The sequence below is a fragment of the Bactrocera dorsalis genome, chromosome 1, assembly GCF_023373825.1.
Source record: "Bactrocera dorsalis isolate Fly_Bdor chromosome 1, ASM2337382v1, whole genome shotgun sequence".
Taxonomy (NCBI): Eukaryota; Metazoa; Arthropoda; class Insecta; order Diptera; family Tephritidae; genus Bactrocera; species Bactrocera dorsalis.
This window is the reverse complement of record NC_064303.1, coordinates 29,242,502-29,267,418: the sequence shown is the minus strand read 5'-3', so window position 1 is coordinate 29,267,418 and position 24,917 is coordinate 29,242,502. Positions and strand designations below refer to the sequence as shown.

General features: G+C 33.3%; 1 protein-coding gene across 3 annotated transcripts in view; it reads left to right on the top strand.

Moving 5' to 3' along the window:
- LOC105223293 (uncharacterized) overlaps window positions 1-24,917 on the top strand; it is a 138,700-nt gene that overhangs the window by 5,937 nt on the left and 107,846 nt on the right. For 2 of the 3 annotated variants that reach the window (XM_011200970.4, XM_011200972.4), the window contains exon 2: window positions 3,770-4,691. The exons of the other annotated variant lie outside the window; for it this stretch is intronic. In XM_011200970.4, the coding sequence (XP_011199272.2) occupies window positions 4,245-4,691 (447 nt within the window). In that variant the 5' untranslated portion in view covers window positions 3,770-4,244. The remainder of the gene's footprint in view (window positions 1-3,769; window positions 4,692-24,917) is intronic. 3 annotated transcript variants of the gene reach the window in all.

Genomic DNA, 24,917 nt, shown 5'->3' with positions numbered 1-24,917 from the left:
CATACATATATATGAGACTGCAGTTAATGACAATTAATGGCGAAAAGTAGTTAAGAATTTCAGTTCAACACAGACACATTCGTACACACGTACATTTGGAAGGTGAGCAAGAAAGGAAAGAGCAAATGTGCGATTCAGCAGGCAGAAGAATGCGTTTTACAACAACACAACCACCCACAAAACTACAAGCAAACATGCAGATATACGACTATTTAAAAATTAACGTGCTTGCCAGCATTTAACGTTCAACTTGCATACAAACACTTACATATATATAATATTATATATAGTATGTGTATGTATGCGTGGCTATGCATTTGTGGGGCGCGCATAAACACATTGAGCGCTGAATTATTGGACAGCCCGTAAACCTACGAGAATGTTGCTCAATGTGCAGCGAACTGAAGCCTGAATGCTTGCATTCATGTATTTGAGAGTGTGTGTGTGCGTTGGAGTGATTGCTTGTATGCGCAAATCACAGAAGGAGAAACATGGGCTTACACTGCGAAGATAGTGGCAAAAGCAGATAAGAAAAATGTTGTGCAGAACTAAGAAAAACAACAAAAAACAAGATACGCAGAAACAACAGCAAGAAGCATAACAACAACAACAAAAATACTGAAATGTTAAAATAACCACAACAAAAATGCCAAAAACAACACAAAATTCTAACAACAACAAAGGCTAATTTTTTATGAAAAAACAACAAAATCTACAAAAATAACAAAATTTTCAGAAAAAGTAAAAAACAACAGAGCTTAAGCGGCATGGAAGCTTTATATACATATGTATGTATGTGCATACTTATGCACATATACTATGTAGGTACGTAATATATATATGTGTGTTGGCAACAAATTTTGAAGACAGCTTAATATGACGAAGAATATCGAAAATGATACACCATAAAGCAATGTGAAAAAGCAGCAAACTCGATTGCAGGCGAAGAAGACTTGTTTTTTAGGCCGGTCTGCTGGTGGCATAGCACCATGCCCATATCAAGCCAAGCATATAAAGACATACATATTTATACATGCATACACATACATATATTTACCATAACAGTTCGCTTGTTTTGTGAGCACATTGTAGCATACTTGTTTCTGGAGTCTTGAGCGTCCGTTTGGTGTTGTAAAACCGGTTCGGCTAATCAATGGGGCTCTAATGATCGCTGCAATTGTCTGTGAAGCGATTTTTGTTTAAATGAAGAATGAAGAAGAAAAAGAGTTAATATGCGTTTTGTTGTTTTGGCTTAAGGTAACAATAACAACAAACATATTTAAACGTATAAACATACATAAACACATCCGTACTTCAAAAATGTGTTCACATTAAAGAATTCCTTAAGGTTAGGTAGTAAATGTGGCCAAATAAGAATGCCAGGCATATAGAAAGAATTCATGAGCTAAGACTTAAACATTTGTACGCCCATATGCAGATACCTAGTATATGTATGTATGTATGTACATTACCTTATGAATATAAAAATTAATTTTTGGCACGTTTTCAAGCATTAGTTGAAAGCTTCCAGTGACTTTCATAACACTACTTCGACTTTAGCCATTTGTGTAGCCCTAATATTGGTTAGTTGCTGTTAATATAGCCAAAGAAGTGTTATTGCTTAAGTCGTAATGCATTGGTTTTTTCTTTCTACAAAAATGGTTTATTAGGCATAAAAATTGTTTTGATTTATTTGAAAAATGTCATAACGGTATTACACTTTCTAGTAAGAAATATGATAGCCATATGCAGTATATGATTTTTGATTGAACGTTTGTTTTTTTTTTTTTTGTGAAGTTATTTTAGAGAACATATTGTATTATTTATGGGCTTTAGAGAATTGGGTTAATGTCTAATACTAACTTAAAAAAACTTATCGGCATTGTGTTAGAAAATAAAACCAACAAATTTTGAAACAATTAAGAAGTAAAGACAAAAAAATCATAAATTTTAATTGTTGTAAATAAAATTTTACCTAAAACACTATTGCACTCCTTAATTGAGTCAATTAGCAGTACGAATTTTCAAATAATAATTCAAAATTTTGTAGCTTATTGACTCAATCTACAATTTCAAATTTAAATTGATAAGCATTTCAGAAGCTGGTTGGCTAAATTAAAGGATATTCTAAAGTATCTACATATAAACACTTAATTAACAATTTCAATTAATACATTTTTGAAATGCTAATTGGTTAAATGAAAAAATCTTCTAAATCAGCAGTAAATCCTCAATTCAAACAATTAGCAATTTAAAATTTGAGGAAGTAAATTTTCGCAGTGCTAGTTGACTGAATTAAAGTGTTTTTCAAAGCACGTCTTTAATTGAATCTATTAGGAATTTTAAATTTTCGAGATTTCTATAACACATTCTATGATTGACGAAATTAAAACGTATCTGAAATAATTTCTAAGTCCTTAGATGAGCCAATTAGTATTTTCGAAATGCTGGTTGCTAAATTTAATTCTATATCTACAAATCCTTAATTGAGTGAATAGACAATTCCAAATTTCATGTTTCAATTGGAATACATTCAAAATGTGAATTAATTAAGTACCTACAAGTGCTGAATTCAGTCAATTAGTAACTTTAAATTCCAGCAAGCAAATTCTCAAAAGGATAATAGGTCAATTAAAGGGGTTTTAAATCATATTTAAGTCGTTAATGGCGTCAATAAGTGGTTTCATACTTCTTTTAACAAATTTTCTAACTTTAACTAACTTCTACTATTTTCCAAAGCATATACATACATATGTATAAGTTCTTTATTGGGCCAATTAGCAATTTCAATTTTCGGTAATCAATTTTTCAATTTTCTAAGGAGGTTCTAAAAGCATCTCTAATCAAAGTTTTCAAAAGCTTATTGATTAAATGAAATAGTTTCTAAAGTTAGTTTTTTGATAGCATGGATCAGAAAAAAGGGAACCCTTCAATACACTAATACCTCATATACATATTTCACAATTTCAATAATATTTTTCGCAAAACGGTTTTCGAAATTGGAGTTTGATAAATTGAAACCTTCACTGAAACCGGTGTTCTGCTGTGCCCTAGAATCTGATCTAAAATCTTTTATAAGAAAGGTTTGACTAATTTATATAATATTTTATATTTCAGAGTTCATAAAATTGTCATCAAAATTTCGTCTTTAACTCTCTGTTAAGAATTGTAAAAACATTTCACAACTTATGGGCGATTTGAAACGGATTCAGATAGGGCAAACCTCTACTAGTTATAAGTTGTGTGATTTGTTAAGCGCAAAGGTTTTTACAATATTGTCTTACTTGGATGCTTTTTCAAGTAGTTAGAAGTCCGACATAAAAGAAAATATAAAAAACTGTAAGCTGGTGGTCCTTTCTGTTACAATTACGGGATTATATTCGGAGAGACTTCCTCGGAGGTGTCTAAGAACCTATTTTTTAGAGTAGCAAGCGAAAAAGAGTAGTTTTTGACCCACCTTGACATATAAATTACTTTACGCTAATGGTAGCATGGTGGTAACCCTATTTTTTCGAATATATAGAAAATGTTTAAATTGCTTGCAAAGAAGTTTTTGTAAAAAAAAAAACTATTTGTTGGCATTTTTTAAAAGTTGGGTACACTAATTGTGTAGAATTTTGAGTGTGAGTGAACATTTTTGTAAATTTATTTATAAACAAATTATTAAAAGTTTTTTAAATATATAAGTATCTTTATTTGGGGATTCTTTTTTATTGTTTGCAAAAATATAATTATTTAATAATTATTTGTATTTTCTCTTTCTTTCCAGGAAAACAGTGAAAGTGATTTCAATGGAATCGAAATTGTTTTTCACCTTAAATAAATAAGAAATAATGAACTAAATATTAGAAAAAAAGTGAGAATTGAGCACACGTATTGATATTAAAGAGTATTATAAGTATTAATTAAAATAAATAAATAAATTTAATCAACGAAAAGAATTCAATTAGTAAATATAATTCAAATATAAATTTACACAAATGAAATTGTAATTAATTTAGAAAATCAACGAAAAATCAATTAGCAAAAACCTTTAAAAAAAATAGTATTCAAATAAATATAAAATATATAAATTAATAAATAAAAAATATTTGTAGACCCAAAATTAGAAAAAAAAATTATCAAAACAAACTGCAGTGAAAGCAAATACCGAGTAATCCCACAAAATTACCATAATTACGCGTTTAAAACCGAAATACACTTGATTACGCTTTGAGAGATTCCAGTGAAAATTTTCAAGCAAAATGCTCGTCAGCTCCAACAACAACACTGCGAACAGCAACAGCTACAATCAGCATAGCAACAGCAGTCACAGCATGACCACAACCAATTCGACATCCACATCCACACCCACACCGGGCTGCTCCTCGACATCGTCCAATCATACATTATTGGAACCAACAGCCGCTTGGGCACAACTGCCCAATGCAGGCAACTCAGCGTCTTCTTTAGCTGTGGCTGCTGTTGGCGGCGTGCCGGGTGGCTCGAGGCCACCATCACGTGCGCCCTCGATTTTGGATAGCCCCACCTTGGCGCGCGTGGAACGTGCACGCTTACGCCTTGAAGCGACAACGTTGCAACAGCAGCAACAACAACATCAGCAAATGTACTCAAACGGCAGCAGTAGCGGCAGCAATGCAACTACGCTGAACAGGGAGGGCAGCTTGGAGCGGAGCATACTGGATCCGAAGGTAAGCGAGGAGAAGACTCTACACTGTTACAATTACTACATTTTTTAGATGCTAGAAAAAATGCCTAATTTTTATTTATGTACATATATGTACATGTTAATTCAAGGTTAATGTTATGAGCACATTTGAAAATTATTTTCTTAGATATTTTTACCAAAAATAATATGCGAAATATATTTCGAAAGTGCTGAGCAAGTAAATTTGCTTACAATACTTGTAGAGCAAATCATTACATGTAATTGAAGGATATTTAATTGGAAATATTCCAAAAATTATTTTTCACAATAATTTAATTCGAAAAATACTTCGAATTTGTTGATCTGTAGATGTTTGTGACAATATTTGTAGAAAAAGTCATTATTATTATATACCATATATAAATTTTTATTTTAAGTTAAATTTCAACTTTTTTTTTTAAGTTTGTTCCTCAGTTTTTTCTCGAAAACTATATTTGGAAATGCTGATCTGTTGGAAAAAATATTTCATACACCAAAATTTAAATTGTATTCATTATTATTAAAAAAAATATTTTCATGACTTGCTTTTGTGGTTCCATGGAAATCTAGAAATAATAATAAAATATTTTGTAAAAATATTTTTTTTTTTTTCATTTATTTCTTACCGAAAATTTTCCTAAAAAACATTTACTTGAAAATCGAGTTTTTCTGGGTTTTGGATCAAAGCAAATTCTTTTAAGAGAAGTTAGTCTTTAAAATCGAAATACTTGTTTTCGATTTCGAAAATTCGAAAATGGAAATATTATTTTTTAGCTTTACTCGTATTATGAACCCATACTAATGGTCAAAATATTTTCGAATTTCGAAAATGGAATCATTATTATTAGTCATACTATGAAACCTACTAATAAAGTAAAAATATGGTTACCTTATAACTTTTCTCTTTGGCGTTTACCATTTTATTACAGATGTTAGAGGGAGCAAAAAGAAAATTTTTTTCTTGGATTCTTTTTTTTTTTTTTTCAAAATCCTTTTCTTCAACCATTTTAAAACCGCTGAAGCGAATAAAAATTTCAAATGTTTGCCACCACAAAATGTTTGAAAATAAAATTCCTTCAAAAAAGTATAATGCATTTATGCATGAAATTAGTCATAAGAGGGCTTGGCTCACTGCAGATTTTTGCTTTTTACCATTTTAATTGAAATGATTCACGTACATACATACATATTATGCAGCCAGTATTCAGGTATTCGTTTTTATAAATATGGAGACTCTTAAGAGGTTTCTTTTCTTTGTTTTGGCAATGAATTATGAAGATTTATTGAACTTGGCTTAAGTGACAATGGCTTCACGTGGAGTTTTGGAAAATAATAATGAAAATATAAATGCCTTATACATACATATACATATGTACATACATCTAAAAATTAAATTTGGAAAATTAGTTTGGAAAAAACTGTCTGGAAGTACTCTTCTTATAAATAAAATCATGCTTTTTCTGGAGTTTGGTATAATTAAAAAACTGAATTTGAAGAATTTTAATAGAAAAATTACTTTTAACCATGTTTGAATTCAATTTCAATAAAAAGGAATTTTCCTTTTGATTAAAATTAAATAATAATGCGATACATTCAACCTCATGATCGGTTAGGATACATTTATCGTACAGTATTTTGAAATAAAAGCCGTATTTTTTCAAATAGTTTCCATATAATAGACATAGTGGATGCATTTTTTCATTTGTTAAGTCGATTTTCAGGTGAAATTAGATTCATTGCTTTAAAAAAAATTGTTTGTTTACATATTTTTTCCCTTTGAATCATCTCAATGAAGTGATTTGGAAATGTCATTTTTGTATGGCGAAATCTTGATAAATTTTTAGGATTAGTGGGATTCAACAGCCGAAACCGTGTGATTAAGTGTCGGTCTGGACATAGTATTAAGTTCTTCTAAAATTTTTTTTTATTTGACGAGGCATCTTGTTGAAATTCATTTCAGAGTTAATGTTTTTGTTGTTGTTTTTTGTTTACATTTCCTTTGCGTTTAACCTTCTCGCCGTGTTTAACTTTTGGCAATCTGTGCCCATTCGCTCGCATTAAAAATAATACCCAAATATTATAATAATAATCGCATTATTTATGACAATCAGATTTGTAGGGATATTAGGCTTTAGAAGAATCTACATATTAAATTGAAAAATTCGAAAATTATGCCAGAGTAAAATCATAAAAACTCGTCTAAATTCCAATTATTAGGCAAGCTTAATTTTTATTAATAAATTAATAATACAACAAAAAATAAAAGATGAACTGAAAATGATATGAAAATTTATAAAAATTACACTGTTCGAAATTAAGCCGAAATTTATGATTTTTATTCATTTTCTTTTAAACAAAAATTTAATTCAAATTAGTAAACTATTAAAACTACTAACAAAAACCGGCAGAAATGTTAATTCAGAAAACAAATTCGAACGGAAGCAAATTTTTCATTGTCAAATTTATTTACAACAACAATACATACATAAGTATATATGTACATATGATTACCCTATGCATGTGTAAATATATAATATCTAGTACATAAAGACACACAAACAAATTGGCTTAGTTCCGCTAGAAATAGCACGAAAAACTTACAAAAACAAAGCAATCACGAAAAGCAGACAAAATAAACGAGAAATATATAAAAATTGTTAGCAAACAGCTGTTCGACCGTTTGGCACTAAACAAATGTTTAACGCAGAAAACAAAATCACGGCGAAGCAAAGAAAAATCTAAGCATTAAAATCTAAATAAATATTTAATGTGAATTTTTTTATGTTGCTGTGTCGGTAGGTGTTTTTATGCGCACATTTCTCTATGGCCACGATTTATTTGTAGCATATACATATGTACATATATACATACATATATTTGTACATATGAAAGCAAACTAGTCTAATGCGTTGTTTTTGCTGCGCTGGTAAACAATAAAGTGAAGAATAACAAACTGAAATTCTCGCGACCCGGCTTACATTTGGCCAGCAATGTGAGTCAGTATGCCAAATGGTCACGCTCTGAACGCGGCATAAAATATAATATAAACATAAACATTTGTATTGTAGACATATGTGGATATGTACATACATATAGTATGTACATCTTATAGGGCATATAAAATACATACAAACATACTTTTACGTATAATACACTAATTAATTAGATAAAAATTAAAGGATTGTAACAAAAAGTACCCGGAAATTGCGAATAAAACGCAAAATATGTTATTCATCAATATTTATTTTGTCACCTTCAAAGTAATCCCCGTCAGATGTAAGACACTTAAGCCAACAAGTTTTCCAGTGCTCGAAACACTTTTCATACATACGAATTTTTTGGGATGACCTTCAGCTCTTCAGGGGACTTTGTTTTATAAACTACTTTTGCACCACTTTTACATATCTTAAGTATCTTAGTCTTAGCGTCTCATGCAAAAAATCTATCAACAAAAATATTAATTATTTATGAGTAGAGATTGAAAACTTCATATATTTAAAACTTCATATATTTATATACCACCTCATCTACGGAGACGGTGAAAAGGTAGGAATTCAGCTGGTTGTAGTTGCATATGGTTGTGAACTTGGATACTTATATTCTAGCAAAGGTAAATACCAAAAATTTTCCACTTGCAAATTTTATTCGTTTAATATACATTGAACCGTTTTAGCGACTTTTCCGTCATAACCAAGGAACAATAATCACATCTTCTCAATTTTGTCGAGTTTTTTCGTAATACAAAAGTTTTCTTCAATCGTCTGAAAACAGGTTCCACGGACCAGAAACGGGGGTTGATCGATGGTTTCCCTGCGTTTTCGCCTTTAAAATCGCTCACAATCACGGCTAGATACGTTGGTGCAATATCATCGTGCAAAATCCATGAATTGTTCTTCCACAATTCCGGCCGCTTTCGACGGATGTTCTCACGCAAACGTCACATAACGGCCATTTCGAACTCCTTATTGATCGTCTGGTCCTTCGTAACAAATTCATGATGCACTATGAACATCGAAGAAAACAATGAGCATCGGACATAGGACTGGATTTTGCACGATCAAGTATTTCCAAAAAGATCTGTGTATAGTACTCTTTAGTAAAAAATCAGCTTTATCGGGACGAGTCGAGCAAGAACACGTTTCATACCCAAATATACCAAAATCTCTCGAACGGACTCTGCGACTCCTGACAATTTTTAAGCTTCATATCTTTCACTTGTTTAATACAAGTATTTTCATTAGTTGAAGAGGTCGAAGGTCGTTCAGAACGAGCCATGTCTTCAACGATCTCTCGACCGTCTTTTAAAGCCTTGTACCAATTGTAGGCTTGTGTTTTTGATAAAACTGAATCACCGTAAGTCTGTCCATGTAAGTATGTACAATTTCTTGGATTCTTATACCGACAAAAACGTTTTCGTCTTTATTCGTAAAAAAAATTTCATTGTATTGAATAGTTGATTATACCTATGAATAATAGTATTAAATGTAGATCACAGCAACGTGTGGCCGGATCCACTAGTGCATGTACATACATATGTATGTATATAAATTATACCCGTTGTTTGTTTGTTTCACTATAATTCAGATTTGCTTAATCGATAACTTTTGTTGCAGAAAAAATTATTTTAAAACAATTCCACAAAATACATAACAATTAAATTAACTTCAATCGTCACAAAGATTTTTCCACCAGTAATCAATCTCAACTATTCTTGTTTTTCTGCCAGGCCTTATCAGCATATGTACGAATACCTAATAATAATAAACTTACATACATACATAAGTATATGAAATTAATATTTCCACTTGCATTATTTATCGGTTACAAGAATTAAATTTTTTTTCGTTATAAATATGCCACATTTTCCGTGTATTCAATCATGCGAAAAAAATGTGATTGTACTTATTTATAAATATTCTTTTTTGCATTCCTTTTTTTGTGGTCACGCACTCTCCGTACGAATGTTTGTATGAATTTATTTACAAATGTATCATCACATGTTGACATATTGCGCATGAAGCGATTAGATATTTTATCAAATGTGTAGCAAATCCACTGAGAATTGTAGCAACAAACAGCATGAAAATCAAATAAATGAAAAACATTAATGGATTTCAATGTTTGAGAACATGAATGAATAAGATTTGAGCAGATTAGAAAAATAGCATTGACGCAAAAATGCAAATCAGTGAATTTGTAGATAAATACAAGGTTATGTTTTGCATATAAAAATATGAGATAGTGCAAATACATGTTTTTATTTATAGCAGAAAAATTTTAAACATTTTACACTACCTGGGATATTATAACTGCCTGCTATCCGTCAAGCGTAGCTCTTCAGCTAATCTAATGAGAAAGTTAAAAATACTTAGACGTGTACATATTTTTCATTGTTTAATACATATACATACATACATATGTATGTATGTAATTCACTACGTCAATCATTCTTTACTTTTTAAAAGTGCTTATATCTTAATACAATCTGCTTTTTGAACCCCTAAAAGTGCCTTTGCGTACAAATCTGAATAAAATCTTAGGTCGACTAAGAGATCGCGGTATTCTTTCACTATGCTTGAGTTAAGAGTTTTCAAAACCGCTTGACTATCTGTTTATAAATATAAATATGTACATAATTCTTGATGCGAGCACACATTTTGTTAGTACATGGATACATTCTTTAATTGATGCGATCTCCGCTTGGATACTGCAGTAGGCTGATAGTTGAAAGGCGATTCTTGTATGTAATTTTGCTGAAAAGACACAACCTCCTATTTGATTATTTAGTTTAACCATCCATAGACTCTTATCGCTGTGTCTCTATTCATCTCACTCTTTCCCATTTGGTTTGATACCATATGATTTCAAAAATCGAAAATTTCTCTGGCTGGAAAAAGAATAAGCAACGACCGTATTCAAGGTCTTTATTTCTTCATGAATGTCTAAAAACAGTAGAGATGTTTTTCAAAATTCATAAGTCACTCAAGTTGATTGGTCGATTAAAGTAAAAAGAAACCATTTCATATAAGTACTTCTCGATAAATGTAAGCTAACCATGTAAGTAATAAAAATTATAATGAGTTTGTTTAAAAAATTGTTTAGTCGCCTGTAAAATAGAATTTCGGATAAGCATGTATCAGTTTGATGTCACTGTTGTTTTTTGTATTGTACTAACGGGTGATTTTTTTGAGGTTAGGATTTTCATGCATTAGTATTTGACAGATCACGTGGGATTTCAGACATGGTGTCAAAGAGAAAGATGCTCAGTATGCTTTGACATTTCATCATGAATAGACTTACTAACGAGCAACGCTTGCAAATCATTGAATTTTATTACCAAAATCAGTGTTCGGTTCGAAATGTGTTTCGCGCTTTAATTTTGTTCAGCGATGAGGCTCATTTCTGGTTGAATGGCTACGTAAATAAGCAAAATTGCCGCATTTGGGGTGAAGAGCAACCAGAAGCCATTCAAGAACTGCCCATGCATCCCGAAAAATGCACTGTTTGGTGTGGTTTGTACGCTGGTGGAATCATTGGACCGTATTTTTTCAAAGATGCTGTTGGACGCAACGTTACGGTGAATGGCGATCGCTATCGTTCGATGCTAACAAACTTTTTGTTGCCAAAAATGGAAGAACTGAACTTGGTTGACATGTGGTATCAACAAGATGGCGCTACATGCCACACAGCTGGCGATTCTATGGCCATTTTGAGGGAAAACTTCGGACAACAATTCATCTCAAGAAATGGACCCGTAAGTTGGCCACCAAGATCATGCGATTTAACGCCTTTAGACTATTTTTTGTGGGGCTACGTCAAGTCTAAAGTCTACAGAAATAAGCCAGCAACTATTCCAGCTTTGGAAGACAACATTTCCGAAGAAATTCGGGCTATTCCGGCCGAAATGCTCGAAAAAGTTGCCCAAAATTGGACTTTCCGAATGGACCACCTAAGACGCAGCCGCGGTCAACATTTAAATGAAATTATCTTCAAAAAGTAAATGTCATGAACCAATCTAACGTTTCAAATAAAGAACCGATGAGATTTTGCAAATTTTATGCGTTTAAAAAAAGTTATCAAGCTCTTAAAAAATCACCCTTTACTTGTCAAAAAACTGGCCTCATACCTATAGCTTTACTTGTTGTACTGGCACAAAATACATATGTATGTATGTTTTTATAGCTGATCCGTAAAGCATTTAAGTTAAAAAAAAGCCCCAAATAGATTCTTCTTCGATAGGCGACGTCTGGAACCGTGATCCTCTCGTTAAAAGCATTAATTAACTGTCTTCTTATAAATTGGTATGAAAACATATAGTATTTACGATCTTTTTTTGATCTTAAGTAAGAAAACTGTTTACTATAGAAACAGCTGGGAGGAATTTATGCATTATTTATAAATTTTACAATTAAAATTACTCAGAAACCAGACCCGCTTATTCAAATTAGAATAATTATATCAACTAATTGCAGTTAACTAGATGGGCAGCTGTATTTAATAATATTATGAGGTTACACGTATACCAAGTTGTAATAGTTATAGAGGGAAGTCTCCGAGGAACTATTTTTATTCCAAATAGAAGTTTCTACTAATATAAAAAGTATTTTGAGATCTCAAATATGTTTGAAGACTATAGAGACGTATCTCAGTTACATAAGTTTTGAATAATTGTAATCATTTGTAGATTTCCGCGGCTTTATACTCAAATTTTTGAAATTTCGACAATATAGTATTACCAATTTCCAACGAACAAAGAAATATAAGATTCGAGAGCCGCCGTTTTATCCAGGAAAAAACAACGCTTTGGTGTGGTTTGGGGGCTGGTGAAATCATCGGTCAATATTTCTTCAAAAATAATTCCGGTTAGAACGCATCAGTCAATGAATTTATTGAGAGAGCACTTCGGTGAGCAGATAATACATATTTTGGGTTGGTCATTTGGCCAAGATCGTGTGATTTCACAACGTTAGACTTTTTCCTGTGGGGATATGTAAAGTCAATCCCGCTCCGATTCTGGCCTTGGAGCAAAAGATCACGCGTGTCATTCGCCAGTTACCAGTTGTAATGCTCGAACGAGTCATCGAAAAGTGGACTCAATGGATGGACCATCTGAGACGTAGCCACAGCCGACATTTGAAAGAGATAATCTTCAAAAACTAAATGCCAAAGAATGTTTTTTCGAATGATAATCACCATACCCCATAAAATTTGAAGTTTCTGTGTTTTTTCTTTAGAAAAGTTGGGAACCTCGAAATGGATCACCCTTTATAACAATTACTCAAAGTGTGTAAGTTTAATATTTCTGAGAAATACATATGTATATTGCCTTTGAATGTTAGTCATAAACATTACTTTATCAGTTATTGATGTAAAGCACACAGAAATAAATGAAAATTCATGAACCCTCCACGAGATTGGTGCTCCCGCATTCGTCTAGGAAATTCCATTTAAATTATCTAAACTGAATGATATCCACACTAGGCGAGACGAGTCTGAGTATAAGTCTGATAGGCATGGATTGGGCAAATATTACACAGAATAGTGTCCAATTTTGAGAGTTTTGGACTAGAGACATATTGAGAAGTTCGTACAAAAGAGTCTTGATGGTCATATGTACATACATATGTATGTAAGTATGTCCAACTAATTAGCATTCCTTAAGGGAAAATACTAAAACTTTCCAAACAGACTGCATTCTCCCACAACTTGCAACGATTTTGCACTAAGGAAAATATCTTATAAAGAAAACAAGCGAATTAAGCAACGAAACTGCATTCGAATAACGGTCATTTGGTGCTTAGTTGCTACACACACATACCTATGCATATACAAGCAAATAGTCACATGATTGCATTTAACAGCAGCAATAAAATGTAGCGAAAAAGCAAAAACAATGCGATAAGCAAACGTGCAACGGCAAAATCGAGGCCAAAAGGGCAGTCAACTGGCACAGCAAACTAGCGCAATTTATCATCGGACATTTCCTCTTAATTTCTTAATATCCGCCACACAGCCGCGGTGGAATCACCAACCAACAACGAACGCGTGTAATTTGGTGGGCGGCGTGCGAAGGGCCGGACAATGCTGCGCGGTTAAGCCATTAAACTGCTATGCTTGGAAATCTGTGGCAAGTGGCATGTGAATGCGGTGGTGTGTGTGTGTGTAGAAGTGTAATTCTATGTGTGTGTGCATATATGGGTCGTTTGAGAGTGGCACATTGTTGCTGCTTCTTGCTTTTCTCTCTATATGCGCTTGAATTGAAATTAATTTTTTGCGTCACCTTCGACTGCTTGCCCCTGCCCTCATTATATATATGTTTGTGTGTATGTACGGCAGGTGCTCTAATTTACATTTTTACAAGCTTTAATACAACAATTTCTCCCCAGTGAATTTCAACGCTTTCCCAATGTGATGATGGTGTGGCGCGCAGTTTGTTATACCCTGGACAGCGTCCATTAAGTTTGCCATAAAGTTTGTTAAAAATAAAGAGAAATGTCGGAGGCCCTATAGAATATGTATGCCTATGAATTATCTGCATGACGAGACGATTCGATTGAGTCATGTCGGTCTGTCTGTATATACGCGAGCTAAACCCTCAGACTTTGACTCAAGTTCTTGTATGGAAAACTTTATGATTTGTGGAGATATTTTCACGAAATTCGGCAAGGTAGATTACCCAAAGCAGCTCTACAATCTCCAAGGAATTTGTTCTGATACGATCACTATATCGTATAGCTGCCATACAAACTGCCCCATTAAAATCAAGCTCTTGTATGGAATCTTTTGTTTGTGAAGGGTGTTGTAGCTATATAGTTATCGAAAGTTAACGCTTTTTCTTGCTTCTTGAAACTTTTTTTTTTTTTTTGTGCCTTTACAAATTTTCTACATTTGGCTGAAACTTTCGCAGAAAATCTACTTTTAATATGCAGCGCATTACAGCCGTTTGTACTTTTAGCCTACTTTGTTGAGTTTTTATTAATTTTTTTTAGACTTTTTTCAGTGTTTTTCATACTTTTTTCAGTTTGGTTTTTTTTTATTACTTCTTTTTTTTAGAAATTAGTTTTATTCCTGTATGTAACAATTTTCTCGCAACGTTCCGCTCTGCTTCACAAAATTTGTAATTTTTTCCAGCTTTTTCACTAAACTTTATAAAAACTTGCAGATTTTTAGGTTTTTTTCTTTCGAAACAGTGAGCACAAAATCACATAGCAAACGGCAAAAGTTGCATGCCACACACAAAGAAATGTATTATCGATTTTCAACTTGGCTGAAAGCTAAATCTTTGTTAGCTATAAATTTTATGCAGCCGTGTCCTTGGTAGGATGGCATAAAGTAGAAAAGTTAAGTGCAGGCTTTTTACATGGATGTGTATATATATGTATGCATACTATACTATGTGGAGTTATGCCTGCACTAGGGAGGTCCTAAAATTAGTACAACATCACTATATCTGTAATGAACACTTCATTTTCATATCGATTGGAGAAAGAACGTGATTATGAGCGCTCAGTTTGTATGGCAGCTATGCGATATAGTGATTGGATCTGAACAATTTCTTCAGATATTCTATCTGTGGGTTGAAAAATAATGTCAAATTGTCAAATTTCATGAAAATATCTCGCCAATTAAAAAAAAAATTTTCCACGAAAACACTTGATTTTGGTGATTCAGTTTGTATGGTTTATTGAGACCAAAAGGAAGTGAGCAACATTTTGCATCGCAGTCTCAAAAATTGAGTAACTTATTTGGTTTCATACAGAATTGTCAGATAGAGAGACATGGCTAAATTGAATCATCCTGTCATGCTGATTATTTATAAGTATATATTTTTTTATAGGGTCTCCGACGTTTCCTTTTGCTTTTAAAAAACTTCATGACAAACTTTATTTAAAGTTATAGCTATACATAGATATGTTAATTTAATTATATTAGGATACACATAGAATTTTCTATAGCAACAAATCTTGTATTCTATCTGTAAATATTTTGACTGAAATTTGTCATTAGTGCCATTCACAATAGTACCATAAAAGTGGTCTAATTCGACAGCATTCAAGGAAGCGATTATACCACTTTAATGAAGTAAGCTCATACTCCCTTTTATAGAATTAAAGTGACGAACTTTTCTGCTGCTTTTAAATTTAAAGTTTTGATATTCTGTGGTCAAACTTTTGAGCAGAGAATTGACGAATCGAAGGCACCTACATTATTAGGCCAGCGTTCTTGTCAAAAGTTGTTATTTATTTCACAAACTGAATTAATTAGTTGCATTGTTCCACCTTGTTTATATCATGTTCAGACCGACACTTAATCAGACGATTTCGGCTGTTGAATGGATTATCCCACTAATCTTAAAAATGTATCAAGATTTCGCCATACAAAAATGACAGTTCCAATATCACTTCATTGAAATGGTTTGAAACTGATCCACGCCAGATCTCTCTGTGCGACTCTGATTTTGCGCCATCTACTTGTCAGCATTGGAAATCTGTTACATTATCACAGCTGATTTAGACACTACAAAAGGAAAAAATGTAAACAAACAAATTTTTTTTAAAGCAATGAATCTAATTTCACCTGAAAATTGACTTAAAAAATGAAAAAATGCATCCACTATTTCTATTATATGGAAAATATTTGAAAAAAGACGGCTTTTATTTCAAAATACTATATGACAGTCTTTTCTTTTGATAAATATTAAGCGATGTGAGTTCTTGAATGACAATAACAGCTGTTTTTTGATCTTTCTAACGGCAGTGAGAACACTGTTGGGTTATGAAATGCTTAAATGTAATCTAATCTTTTAAATTTTCGGTCTGAACATGGTATTAGGGAAATATAAAGAATCATTTTACCGTATTTAAGAACCCGCCTAATTAGCATTATCCTTCTAGATATGTACTCTATATATACATGAGTATACATATACATATATAATATTTACAACCGCATAATATAACCCTTGACATAACTAAATACACTCATATACATACATATGTATGTACATTTTCACATAGGAAATTGAAAATTGCCCACATTCGTACACTAGGAAATGTACATGGTATGTATGTGCTTCTGTAAATGTATGTATATATTGTTTGCACTTACTTATATACATGTGTATAGGAGACATGTACAAACATTACTAAATCTATAATGCTAATGCTAGGATATTGCAATGAAAAGCTTCGCTTTGGCAACGAACTCAATTCACAAACTGAATTTATTAGTTGTATTTGGCTGGTAGCCTGTTTGCTCTTGATTGTGTAATCATACTGTCCTAGTTGCCTTGCACATTGAAATTGAGCTTTGAACTATAGTAAAGCTAGTAAGTTTTTATTTGTATATGTGCCCAACGAATCCACAAATGGCTTTTATGCACGCATTAGCGTGAAGCCTTTGGTAAGAGTTCGAAAGAGGAAGAGTTGAAAGCAATATGGCGAGCCTTGAAAGAAAAAACAAGGAGAGGGTTAGCTACCATGGTTGAAGAATTGGAGACGGAGGCGGAATTTACATAAGTATGTATATAGTATATACTTATATGTATATATTTAGAGTATAAAAGAATATAATATATAATATATATATATAATATATTATATATATAATATATAGGGTGTTTTTTTGAACTATTAATTTTTTAAATCCCGTCATGTAATTTTGACAGATTCGTTTTGAAATATTGTGCATTCATTCACAAATTTTTAGCAACTAAGCTGCTTTATTCCTGCTTTTCTCCAAGTAGCTATGTACATAGCATATGATTACAATAAGAACTCTATACTTTAAAAGTCTCTCGTTTCAAAAATTTGTTGTAAACATATGTATTTACATACACCTGGTTTAATGACCGCTGCATTCACACTCCTCTCAGCTATTCACAAATATCTGAAGTTCAGCTACCCAAACGTCTCGTGTTGTCTTAATCAATTTATGCCGCACAATTCTGCCTGAGTATAAGAAAAGCATACAAACAAAGAATTCTTATTTGCCTTACGATTTAAGAGTTTTATTGATTTCATTTCTGTGAAGTCTTTTTTTTTTAATATTTTAAGCTTTATCAATAAAATTGTATGTATGTGTGCGTATAAAGCCTTAAAACCAAGTGGCGGGCGATTTCAAACAGAATACATTTCCTGATGATAACAACAATAAAAATCAATTTAATATGCAAATGAAAAGAACAATAAAATTTTAGGCCTTACTACTATGTGGCTACTAAAAGCTTAGTCAGGAAGCATTCTCTTGTTTAACAAACAATGAATGTTAATATACGTAATATTTAATAAAGCCACCGCCCGTTGGACTTAAACATTTGCTGTATTTGCTTAATAGTGTTGACCGAAAATTCATTCATAAAAATGTTTGTTAACTAACAGTTGTTTGTATGTCCATATGTACTATACAATATGCGCTGCAAATTAGCATACCATTTTTTATTGTTGTAGTACCATGAATTTGTCCACATTGTTCAAAATAACTCTATTAGCAGGCAACCTGTGTATGTGCGAGTATATGTACATATGTATACTTAGATATAGTATATGCCGACAGCCTGTTGCACTGATAAATTACAAGAAAAACTGTGAATAATCTACCGAAAATGATTGCCCATAGAAAGGCATTAATTTTAAATAAAAGAAAAAATAATAATAAAGAAACCACAATAAAATACACCGGAAGTCGATTGAGGCACAATGTGTGTTATATTGAACGGAGATGGAATGACGGCGTATATGCATTGCGCATGCCTTTAATGATAAAAAATACAGTTAAGAACGCAAAGCAAAGTGCGCGTAGAAACCACGCCTGCAACAGTGAAGATAAAAACACAAAGAGTGTGCGGCAAGTGCCAAGTGCAATGCGTTGAATGTGATAAAACTGAACTAAGAAGAAGAACAGAACATTAACTTCGGCAGCACCGAGGCTATAATACCCTTCATGTTCATTTTTTGCTGCAAAAAAGGGTATAAAATACGAGGGCTGTCCGATAAATAAAAAAGATTTTCTTTCAAGAACTTGATTAAAATCGATCAGTTTGTATGGGAGCTATATACTATAGTTATACGATCTAAATTTGGTTTACTGAGAAGCGAGAGTGTTGTCTTGAATAACAAACTCTGTCAAATTTTGTCAAGATATTTTTTGAAATAAAAAAGTACTACAAAGTACTTGAGTGTGATCGATCACTTTGTATGGCAGTTGTAAGCTTTGTATCCAATTTGAAAAAATTCTTAAAGTATTATGTGAAAAAATTGAGAATAATATCTTCACTAATACTTCGTGTATAGAAGGACAGGGCTAAATCAACTCAGTTCATCACGGTGATCATTTATATACCTATAGACTTATATACTACTAGTGGAACCGGTCACGCGTTGCCGTAGTATACATTTCATATTATTATTCATATAATAAACTATTCAATAGATCAAAATTTTTATTTACTAATATAGGCGAAAACGTTTTTTCGGTATAAGAATCCAAGGGATTGTACTTGAGGTTTAATTTTGAATATGTTCATAGAAATAAATTTCATTGAAAAAATAACGAATTTAAGGCTGCCTTCTCAATGTCTGGTTACCAGCCTCTCTGTCCAGTTAATATAATTGTGCGCTTAATAGATTGTACTTAAGGGGTCAATAGGGTAATCTTTTCTAAATTGTTTTTTTTTTTTCATTTTCTGTTCCCTTATACCCTTGGAATTAATGTAGAAATCCACTTTACCATTGGAAGGTTTCGAAAAAGGCCCAAAAATAATAATACCGTTCGATGTTTAGAGCACTCGGAGTGTCTCACCTCAAACTTTAAACGCGTTTTTCTCAAGACGTACTTTTTTAAACTGGCGGACATATGTATGGAATTCCGGTCGAACTACGCAACAGATTTGCTCAATTTTTTTTTAAAAATGTTCACAAAATGCCTGACGTTAAAACGTTAATTACTTTTTTATTTACCAACATTTTTTCGTGATTCTAGTAGAGACGATAACCATTCACTTAAGAATATATTGGGTGTTTGTGTTTCAGATGATCCAAACATGAGAAATCGTGTCCGCCAGTGAAAAAACGCAGCTCATTCACCCAACCATTTCTTCGACAGATGTCATCAAAAAATTCCGAAAAATTGTGTTTATGTACACCACGATATACTTCAAGATATGTGAAAATAGTTTTATTGTTGAATAAAAATTTCTATGAAAAAAAGTCAAAAAATAGGTCAGATTACCCTACTGATCCCTTAATAAACATCAACCAATTGTGGGACCGACCAATGTGCATGGTTAAGGAAGATGTTTGCTTTTTAGAGCTTTCACTAGATTTTTTATTTATGAATTGTTTTTACTATCCTATCTTCTAAGTTGGTTCAAACCCGACATGGTGTGCTAAATTTTATTAAAATCGGTTCAGTAATTTAGGTTTTCATCGCGGTCAAAAAGCGTGACACGTAATTTTTATATATAAAGATATAGCAAATATATATTTGATGTATTGACTTAATGTAGAAAACGTCAACCACTGGATCGGGATTCATTATACATTATTGCTTAGGATATGAGGTTTGGACTAGGGTTCTAAAACCAATTGCATTCATATTCGGTGCTATAGCAAATAAGCAACAACACGGTTTAAAGTCAGCAGACAACACACATTTTCGGCATTAATATATTTTTGTATTCAGTTATCTTACACATTATAAGACTTACAAGCTGTAAAGCCAACCAGAAGTTTGAAATTTTCACAATATTTTTATGGCGACTAATTCCAATTTTTGGCACTACGACATAGTCGTATTATTACCTGATCCAATATGCTCTCTGAACTTCATTAAGTCAGATGTACGAGTGTAAGGTATGAAGTCAACCTGAACCTTGAAAATCGTTATAGAAGTATTATTAATTTTTTTTCAGATTTATCCGCTATTTATGGTCAAAGATGAAGTCTGAAGTATATTGGAATAATTATTGCATTGTAATTTGTATACAGGTTAATACGATATAAGTATGCTCGTTAGTAATGCAAATACATAAAATACTATATTTTCATAAACAACTCAAATTAAAGATTTCTTCATTAATTTTCTCCAGCAGGTTTCTTTTGGTCGTATCATCATTTCCGAAAATCCTAAAGGTGCGTCTTGTAGGCTCTTCCAGTATACACCACAGTCAAGGATTTCAAGGAAAAGTCCATTCAGGTTACTAAAATATAAAAGACAAATCAGCACCATGACTAATATGTAAACATGTTTACCTAATAAGGCAATCATTAAACCACCAACCACCTCTAAAATAATATGCACAATTATGACTTCGATTCAGATCATTATCACGATCAATCGTTGAAAATTTCATTCCCAAATGATATCGTAAGGAACTGCCAGCAGTGCCACTATATGCACCCAATACCTTCAAAGCATAGCCTTCTGCCTCGGAACCAATACGAAACATTGTATATTTAGCATAGTATTGATCGCCTCTCCTTTTTTTTAATTTAATATACAGCTCATGATCGCAGGTACTAGTAAGCACGTGCAGTTTATCCAAACCGAACCAAAAGTTTGTGCTAACGTCGCCAAATCCATTTTTATAGCTCTCCCAATCTCTAAAAAAATCTTCTTCAAAAGATACACGCCGTTGAAAAACCAGCCATCCGCCGCCATCAGTGTCGTCATCACAATACACATCCACACTGCGGAGTTTAAGTTGTGGTATCTGAATTTTATAAACACCACTCCTAGAGGTTCCAGCTATTGCTTCCATACAATTTAACGCTCTGGTTACTGGTCCCCTGAAACAAACAGTTAACAACAATGCTTACTACATTCTAGACTAGAAGCCATTAATTAGCTAATCATTTTTACTGTTCCGTAGTTGTAGGATTTTCCTTTCCCGAAGTTTTTCCGTTGTTTAATGGCTGCGTTTCGGCTTCCGAATTTTGTGTGTCTTTGCTAACTTCACTACTTCGATCTTCAACGCCATTATCTTCAACGACACCGACTTTCACACCAGATTCGCAAATGCAACCGCATTCTGAATTATCCTGAGTGTAGCATATTCTGATCTGGAAAAGTAAAATACAATACAGCCAAATAATAAAAGCAAAGCGAGACATTTTCCGCGAGTGTTGTGCGAACTCTTCAGCGCGGAATTAAGACTGCCACTTACCGACAAATGAACTCAATCAAGTTAATTAATATGCATGTGGTTTACTTAAGATTTAAAGAAATGAATTTCGATATCTATAGTACCTAAAGGCAAATCCAGCTGTTTGTAAAATAAAGAAATTTATAATTTGTGTACGATTGCGATAAGAATTTTATTATTTTTTACCGGCTCATTCACGAATGGTTGAAGTTTACCTAAAAATAATTAACTGAAATTTAACGTACAGAAGTCGGATCCAAGCATCCTGTCCTCCGATGTTATTCGTGGGCTGTATGGCATGTAACGTAATCCTTCTGGAACCAAAGGTTGTCCAGATCAACAATTCAAACATGAAGTCGTTAACCATGGTTCCATAGAGTTCCCCATCACATGGAGCACTATGGCCGGCTTCACTTTTTATAGAGATTTAAACCAATGATTTCCTTTGCATATAGAGCTCATCAAATAGTGTAAGACGTTGTTCTGGAGCAGGTGTGTTAATGATAAAATGAAACTATGCATAACTTTTAATCCAGTTTCGACCATTTTTAGACGTACGGTTAGTCCGTTGTGTTGCAACAAACACCTATATAATAGATTGTTTTGAGTCCATCAGAACTTAGTTGAGACGGCTAATATCAGTTTATGCTACGTTTTCTGGTTCGCAAAGGCTGGATAATGGAGTTAAAATTGCCTGGATGATTCCACATCACTCTTTTCCATAAAAATTTTACATCTTGTCCGTTAAGACTTTTAGCCTTACCGCTTGAATGGCTATTGGTTAATGTCCTGTAGGTTAAGAAGATCTCCTATAAGCTACTCTTCATTAAAAAGATCTTGCCGTCACACAGGAGAGAGTCGTCGATCACAGTCCGGTAAGCGCACGCGAAGTCCATTGATCCAGAGTTAGAACCCAAGACGTAAACGGAGATCCAAATCGCTCAAATTCTAATGTGAGCGTGGCAAGGATGCCCTCTCTGACTAACTCGTTGGGTTTGTAGTTGCCACGAGTTCCGCTGGTCATCAGACCCCCAAACGAGTCCGATGATGAATTAGCTTCATGTTTTTTTAGTGAGAACAGATACTCCTGGACTAACTTTGTGCGAATTGGCGTGCTCAACGCTCGTATTGTCACTCTGATGTCGGAGTGAATGCTCACCTTCCCGAAAAGGTTACTGTTTCAAGCAGTACGTCTATCATCACCTTAAGAGCAGGCACTCTGACTAGAAAATACTACAGTGGTTCGTTAGACTAAAGGTAAGATTGACGTCGAGCTTCTTACAGAAAACTTCTCCTGCTAGCCTCGACCTATCCATGAAAAAGCTTACTGCGCCTCCGCCCAATTCGCATTTCTCTCGTCGGTATGTGTGTCTCGTTCCTCTAGTTTTAAAGTAGATCGTTTACCATCAAGATCACCTGCAGCATGCCCCTGTTAACCATTCGGGATGTCTTTGCACTACCTCACAACAGTATGACCTTTCTGTCAAGCTGCGTGAAGTTCGAGGCCACCTCAAACTATTATATGGCTTTAAGCATCTCCTTCACCTCACATTTCTGAAGATTCCATCGATGTTGAGAAAGATGCCTTCGGCAACCCTAGAAGCTAAACTCTTTATAGTTTCTTAGACAAATTTACACAGAACAACCATTGGAATATTTTCCTCATACGAGTTTTTTCCGCTTTTGGTTTTTGTGGTCCGATCTGAACAATGATTTAGTCGATTGTAGTGATACCTTGGATAATAAGCTATGTCAAATTTCATGAAGTTACCTTTTCAAATAAAAAAATTGTCTATGCAAGGACATGACAACGGTACCGTCAAACGAGTGGCTTCTTGATGAGAAAAGATTGTGTGCCAAATTTTATTTGCGGTTGCATCGATCGAATATTAATGGATAAATTACAAGTATAATAAGTTAAGCATTTAAATACAAGTATGTATATTGGAATTTTAAATGTTTTGCGATTTGTATTATTTGTAAATAGTTAAAACAGTAAAATTTCTTAAACAACTCGATTTAATTTTTGTTTCATTAATTGTCTCCAGCAAGATTGTTTTGGTCGCATCATCATTTCCGAAAATGCTAAAGGCACCTCATTTTCAATGGAATTCCAGTTTATACCGTATTTTTTGGTTGCAAGGTAAAGCCCATTCAGGTTACTGAAATATAAAAGATAAAGCACCACCATCACTGATACTATGTAAAATTTCTTTACCTAAAATAGCAATTGTGAAACCACCAACCACTTCTAAAATAATATGCACAATGCCATCCTCTATGTTTATCATTATCACGATCAATCGCTGAAAATTTTGTTCCCAGATGTCCTCTAATTAAGGAATCACCAGCGGTGCCACTACAATTACCCAATTCCTTCAAAGCATAGCTTTCTGACTCTGAACCAATACGAAACTTTGTATATTTAACATAGTATTCTTCGCCATTCCTTTTTCGTAATTTAATATACATCTCATGTTCGCAGGTACTAGTAAGCACGTGCAATTTATCCAAACCGAACCAAAAGCTTTCGTTAACGTCGCCAAAACCATTTTGGTAGCTCTTCCAATCTCTATAAAAATTCTCTTTATAAGTTACACGCCGTTGAAAAACCAGCCATCCGCCGCCATCAGTGTCGTCATCACAATACACATCCACACTGGGGAGTTTAAGTTGTGGTATCTGAATTTTGTAAACACCACTCTTATTGCTTGCAGCTGTTGCTTCCATACAACTTAACGGTCTGTTTACTGGTGCCCTGAAATAAACAGTTAATAACAATGTGTACTACATTCTAGACTAGAAGCCATTAAGCTAATCATTTTTACTGTTTCGTGGTTGAAGGATTTTCGTCAACGAGATTATCTTCAAAAACGCCGACTTCCAAAGCAGAATCGCAAATGCAAGCGCACGGTTTACTTGATTCTGAACGATCCTGAAAGTAGCAAAATCTGATCTGGAAAAGTAAAATACAATACAGCCAAATAGTAAAAGCAAAGCGAGACATTTTCCGCGAGTGTTGTGCGAACTCTTCAGCACGGAATTAAGACTGCCACTTACCGACAAATGAACTCAATCAAGTTAATT